Source organism: Magallana gigas, chromosome 7 (assembly GCF_963853765.1).
Source record: "Magallana gigas chromosome 7, xbMagGiga1.1, whole genome shotgun sequence".
Lineage (NCBI taxonomy): Eukaryota > Metazoa > Mollusca > Bivalvia > Ostreida > Ostreidae > Magallana > Magallana gigas.
In genome coordinates, this window is record NC_088859.1 from 45,433,137 (window position 1) to 45,440,584 (window position 7,448).

General features: G+C 31.3%; 1 protein-coding gene across 1 annotated transcript; it reads left to right on the plus strand.

The window, feature by feature from the left end:
• The first annotated feature begins 6,282 nt into the window (after window positions 1–6,282).
• LOC117684509 (dexamethasone-induced Ras-related protein 1-like) lies at window positions 6,283–7,102 on the plus strand. The gene is made up of 2 exons (XM_034457025.2): window positions 6,283–6,742; window positions 7,098–7,102. The coding sequence occupies exons 1-2, from the start codon at window positions 6,283–6,285 to the stop codon at window positions 7,100–7,102; spliced, it is 465 nt and encodes a 154-aa protein (XP_034312916.2).
• Window positions 7,103–7,448: the final 346 nt, after the last annotated feature.

Below are 7,448 nucleotides of genomic sequence, written 5' to 3' on the forward strand. Positions count from 1 at the left end.
TAATTTTAATTTTAAGCTGTGATAGCAGTCTAACAATTTTTACGATAAATTGGCAGGCCAATCAACATCAAAATTGTTAGACTGATTTTTATGGACCCTTATTTTGAAAATATGAACTATAAAGAACAATATTTATTGTTATATTACTGGCGTGCGACCAGTTCTCGCCGAGTACCATTTCTCGCCGGGACATTGTGGCGTCATTTTATCAACACATAAAATTATATACGAAAACTGACGTCACAATATACTGGCGAGAAATGGTACTCGGCGAGAAATGGTCGCACTCCAGTAAGGTTCTCGGACACTGCTAAGGCAAGAAAAACAAATATGTGTGTTTCCTATTTCATCAGATTTTAAAATAGGGTAGGTAGTTTTTTTTTATGAGCTTTTCAGTTTTCCCCTTTCCTAGCATATGATTTTTCTATACATTAATAAAATGTATTTTACAGGTGGAGCAATTGTGAATAGTGACAACATGCGAAAGATAAAATTGTTATTATCTTCTTTTTATGTATTGTTTAATATATGGCAAAATCTTGAAATATATGAGTTTTACAATATTTATTAAGAGTTCACATCATAATAAACCCTTTCGAAAAAAAATGATGCAAGGACTATTGTTCAGGTGAGCGATTTGTGGCCCATGGGCCTCTTGTTCTGTTTATAATATTATCTAAGACCACATTGAATCAGTTTATTTTGTTTGCCACGAGTCAGGCTGTCAAAGAAATGGTAATTCCTTACTTTACATTGTTTGTAAACTTTAGCTTTGTCTATATAACAATGAATTCTTACAATCGTATATCTCTTATAACTTGAATTCAAACATTCAAATTTTGGTGAATCATTCAAATGGCGTAAGTAAACTATTTTATACATAAAAAGTGAAAAATAAAATTTTTATATTTTTCAACACTTTTCATACAAAACTATGGTACACTTGTATTATTATATCTGATCTTCATCGATGTATTATATAAGCAATAGCATGCAAACCCAATGTGTTCATGTGATAACTTAGAAGATTCACATCACGTGTTTTTCGTGTGTAAAAAATATTCATTAGTAAAACAATCCCTTACGTATTCAATCTTTTAACTTTGAACATTTGAATATTATTGATGTACACTTAATACTTTTGGGGAAAAATCTTTGTCAGAGGACAAAAAAGTGAAAATATGTAAAGCATTTCACACTTTCATTAAGGATTGTGAAAGATTTGAATAAATTATTCAAATACAAAAAAACATGATATATTTTAGTTAGTTTGAAATAGTTTAATGTACAATGTATTTCTGTCACTTGTACTATAATTGTTATGAATATACATTTGTATGGCAGTGTAATATTTGTAATAAGGAGAGGACACTTTAAGTTTTAAAGAACTTGTGTCAAATCCCTTTAACATATTTGGTAAATAAAATATGTTTATTTCAATTTAGACGATGTAACGGTGTAATTTTTGGTCTTACCCTCCCCCTCACCGAAAACTGATTCACTGCTTGTGTTCAATGGGCTATTCTTTGTCTTTTGAAGACAATCGGATATTTGCTTGACTATATCAACATAATAAAACTACATATTCTTAGTTATCCAAGACATGTAGTGACCGGGTAGTGGATGAGCCCTATTCAGTAAATGTTATTACTTGGCGAGCCGAAGCCGAGCCGGAGTATCAAATCAAAGAGTAAACCTACCCTGTAACAACAACTAGGTTATGTAACGAATTTACAATACCAATGATTTTTTTCAGATTAAGGCTTAGTTTTACACAAAAATGCCTTTTCCCAAAAATACCGGGGATGGATTTGTCGTCTACGGTGTTTAAGATATATTTTTTGAATTTGTGTTTGACCAACACGTATTCCTGGGTTTTGACTTGTTAACTGCTCAGTTTTCACGCCTTTAACAGTTGACTAACGTTACAGGTGTTCAAAGCACCCTTGGAACAAAACATATTTACACATTACAATCACGTCACGTTTTGAACTAAGGATACTAGCTTCCTCTCCGATTAACATATACAGGTAAATGGTTGTCAGATGTAGCATTATCATTTACAAATCTTGACTCAGTGTGAAGTATTCATATTCGTACTTAAATTGAAGTGTTAAATGATATTTGCCAAGAGTTAACATTTTGTCATATTAATTTTGATATCAGAAAGGTTTTTTTCTTACAATATCTCTGGGACATATAAATTAAACATAATCAATAAAGAACAAATGACCACCGTTGTTTTTGAGAATTGTGGAAATTATTTCACTCTGAAAGTAAAAATGTGATTAAATACAAGAAATATCCTCTTTCAAGAAACAATCACATGGTATAAGTTTACTTCTAAAGAAAAAAAATGTATCATCTGTGTCGGAATTCAGTATTTCTTAATGCAATGAAAACGAGACTATATTTGTACTAAAAGACTTTTTGATTATCAATCGTATTCTGTATAAGGTCACTGACTAAGTTAACCATTTGTCAGTATCATATAACTCCAGGATAAACTAAGTGACTAAAAAATGTTGTTTAGAATTTGATAACATTGTTTATGAAAAACTATGTTTTTGGCAAATTGTAGATCTGTATATTTTGTTAGAGTTGCCTTTATTTTTTGGTTTAACCGAAGCGGTGGGAACAAAGCGTTCTATGTATATAGCGGTTGCATATTGTCGCGCAAGCAATAGCAACTCCTAGCAATAATGTCTTGGCTTGAGACCACGCGTTAATTTTGATTTTTTCCTCCATCTTGACGTTTCGTTTATAAATATATGATTTTAGTTTAATTGATGTATTTTGATAAAGCGAATTCAGTTCTCCATTTTTCGTAGGCTATGTACATGTTGCTTTTACACCGTAAAACAAACTAATCCATTTCAAAACGTTGTTGATACCAAGCAGCGAGAAGCGGGCGAAGCCTGCGTCGCGAAGCGAGGATTAATGGTAACACGTATCTATAAGAAAATCAGTGAAAATGAAAGTTTAATCAGGGTTACTAAGGCGAAAAAAAAATTCTTCCAGCCCTGGGCGCCGCCATATTGGCAGCCATTTTGTTTTTAAAAAGTTAGTTCGATCATTGATTGACTGGTACTTATCGATGTTTATTGCCCCTAAACTCGATTGAATAAGTTCCAGTGTTTCAATAGAAGGTATTTGAATTAAAAGAAATTTAAAAGGAAACCAGATAAGTTTCAATAGTGCATCAATCAAGAAACACGACTTGTTCTATGTATGTCTTATCAAATTATTAGATGGAAAATAAAAAATTAACGTCAATGAACTGATCTTTTAGATACTGAATAAATTATTCAATTTTATTACAGGGCATTCATATGAATTAAATTGATGAACAATTAAAGAAGAAATAAAAAAAATCGGAATTACGTAACTCTCTTCGGCTATTTCCGAAGACAAAACTGAAATATGACGTCATAATGTAGACACTGAGCACGTGACGTTTAGTTTAACTTTTACGAATGAAACGAAACGTTCCAACTCTGCACGAAAGAATACCTTCTCCACGATTTGTAAACGTCATAAACATAAAAATAGAAAGCAAAATATGAGGTTTTAAATTATCATTTGAATTATGAGGAACAAATTAAACATAAAAATACAAAGCAAAATATCAGGTTTTAAATTATCATTTGAATTATGAGGGACAAATTAAAACATATCCAGATGCATAAAGAATGTCGACCTCGCCATGACATAACAAAAATCATGGTCTATAGATTAATCTTTCCTAAAAGTAGGTCGTTATAAAACTTGGTTAAGGTCATTATTTAATAAGTGAAAATTGGGTCTTTATAATATCAATTAAAAGTAACATAGATTTAAGGTGGCTCTATACACCCACAGTTTATTCCAATTTTCAATAGAAGACCACAAAACATATACTTATCAAATATTAAAATGATGATAGGGATACTATAGGTATTTTTAAAGAAATTTTTAATGTTTTTTCGTGTTTTGTAAAATTTTTTTTTAAAAAGACAGCTATTTACCAATTGAGAGAAATTTTTGTCATATGATGGATATTTCCTTCGGACACATAAAAAAAATAACACTTCTTAACATTCACAAATATTATTATTGCAATCCTTTTAGTATTTCCCCAAAACATAATTTTTAAATATTTTCTTACTCAGCTGACAAATCATCTGAAAAAGTTGCTTGATGTTATAAGTAAATGTATTTTAATAAATGTGACATAAAAATTTGAATGAAAATCATTGCAAATAAACACAAAAAATATTTTAAATTTTATTTGGTATGAAAGTTCCTCAGGTAAGGGTTGTCGTTCCTAAGTCCCAAGGCCCAAACACCTTGGGGACTTTTCATTTAATTCTGAGTTGAAGAAAATTTCCTAAATATAATGTTGGAATGATAAATACATACATATTTCATTACAGGCCTGTATAAGTGAATATATTCGCATTAATGCAAAAATAAGTAAAATAAATAAAGGGGAAAATTGTCTAGGCTAATAGGATTTATGTATCCCAACATGAGAGAAATTCAAAGCAACCCTCCCACCCCTTAAGGTGTCGATATTAATGTGCATTAAAGTATATTATAATTGAAATATTTTCACCGGTTTAGAATTTTCTTTCACAGTATTCAACCGAAAAATACGTTTTAGAAAATTTTGGAAAGTTAAAAAATTTATTGTTCTCAACGGGAATCGAACTCATGACCTACAGATTTGTAGTGAACCCACTAACCCACTGCGCTATGGTATAACATATCAATGATGGGAAAGAATCTATTTAGAAATTAAACTTGATTTTATTGTTTATTTCGATAAATAATACCACACAACGTGAAGGTGTCACATACCACATTACTTGTAAGTAATGAGTTTTCCAATTATTAAATTAAATCTATTCATTTAACAAATTTTTTAAAAGAGAGGTCCCCATACAATTTGTTTCAGTTTAAATCAGCCAGTACCGGAATTGCATGCTTCCAGATTTACATTTTAGCGTACTGCGTCATCAAAAAGTGGTGTATAGAGCCACCTTAATGTTTGAAGAGTTTTTAAGTAAGATTTGTTTGGAGTTCAAAGTAAACTGCGGTTTTTGATATAAAGTTTTGTGAAAATTGAAATTGATTTCGTTGGGTTTTTTTATATATCGACCGATTAGATTATCAGAAAAAAAACCTTGTCCCTCTTTACAACCTCCAAATAGTTTCTGAAAACCACGCTCACGTCTGCTTTATCGAGACTATAGAAAGCTATTATGCATACTTTCATTTGTATATACTTGTTGACGCTTGCATATACAAAATAATATATTCTAGAAGTCATGAGAAAAATTAAATAATCGTAAAAAATTATCCGCTATACATGGTATCGATTTTAATCTATTCTTTCTTTACGGTTATAACTATATATGCATTAGCTTTATATGTATTAGAGCACCATTCCTGTGTCATTGCATTCAGGTTATTATTATCCCAAACACGTTTTAGGCAGGATACGTAGAAACGTTTCTTGAACTAATTGAATTACAGTGCAGTAAGGAATATCCAGTGAAACCAAAAAAATAACAACAACAAAAAAAACAGACTAAAAATGGAACAAATATATTTCAAATTACTTTCCCTTTCTGTCAGACTAGACAAAAATTTTGGAATGATCGTTAGGATCTACAATATCATGTAAACGTCGGAACTGCACACGTGTTCAGTAAGGACAGTATTTTTCATTGTCTCTTCGTAGTAAGTGTAGTACATGTATGTAGAAGTTTTCCAACCTGCTTATTCCCATGTTATTTTGACCGCTATGTATAACCCCATGACATCATAGAAAAAAATTTTGCGACTGAATCCTTCCATATATTATGTCACCTTTTATTTTGAATACTTACTGTTATTGTGTCTCCTTTTTTACATCCAGTTTCGACTACTGAATGATAATCGCGAATAAATGTAAATAGAATCAAGAAAATAAGCTTCATTTATGCAATTACAAGGATCAAAATATTAAAATACGGAATATCGAATGTTATCCAAGCAACCGATAAATTGACATTATTTTTTCTTTTTGATAAACATTTTACATGTTCCAGATCACTACTGACATAGTGCATATATCTAAATTGTTACAAACAGAGTACGCCTGAATAAAGAATATTCACTGTAAGTAATTGTAGCTGCTAATTGGTCTTCAACCAATCCGAAAATAGAGGTGGAGCTTATATAAGTATATAAGACAAAAGTAATTCTATATCACAGAATTTTATACCTCACTTTCAATCAAACACATTCTTAGCAATGGTGTACGAAAGAAAATCAGCAAGCATTGAAAGGATTCTTCGCATTGGAGTGTTGGGGGCAAAGAAAGTCGGGAAAACATCAATGATCACCCGTTTACTGAAGAGAAGATATCCAGACAAATACAGTCCAACGATTGAAACATTGTTCCGATACGACATCCAAACCTCTGAAAAGAAATTCACAAAACTGGAAATTCTGGATACGGCAGGTAACTTCGAGTTTCCAGAAATGTTGAGAAAAGCTGTCAGATCTTGCCATGCTTTTGTATTAATGTTTGACTTGAACGACTCGAAACAAACATTCCGCGAAGTGGAAACATTGAGGCAACTCATTTTGGACGAGAGAAGTGGAGAATCTGTCCCTATCATTGTCATTGCTAATAAGTCTGATTCAGTCGTCGTGAAAGACAGTGAGGAAAACAAAGTTCTCGATGCCGTTGTATCAATAGACTGGGACTGTACTTACCTTACAACATCCGCAAAATGTGACACAAATATTTCGGACGTTTATAATGCTGTTTGCAAAGGACTTGGTATAAAGGTTAGACAAGATACAGATGTCAACCAGTCTAACAAAGACGCCACCCCGAAGATTTCCAAAACCACTTTAATGAAAAGAAGATTTTCAATCAAATCATTTTAAATTAAATAAAATCTTTATTAAAAAATATTTTAAAATAGAATGTATCGTTGGTGTTTTATTTGATCGTTTGTATCATTCTAAACAATTGAGATGTTCTAGACCTGTGTCTACGAAGGGCACAGTTGAATGAATCACCTTATGAAGATAATAGATGTCTGAATCGATTACAGGCTGATAATTGTATTAAGCAGCAATTTTTAACTGGTTTATTAATACAAAGCCTGACATTCACAATTTAAGACATAATTAAACCATTTTCTGTCTTAGCTAACTACTGTGTTGTTTTATACCTCTTTCGACCAGAAGAATCTAGTTCATTTATATTCCAGGAAAAGCTAGTTACAAGTAACTAAATGGCAATTTTAAAGTATAGAAATATGTTGAATTCTCATCATTTTTTATCGATCGTTTTCTTCAATAAGCTAGTTAATTTAAAAATGGTAATTTTAAACTATGAAATGAGTTTATTTTCTCCTCATCGCTTGTCGATCGTGTTCTTTAAGTCATTGTTTGTACATGTA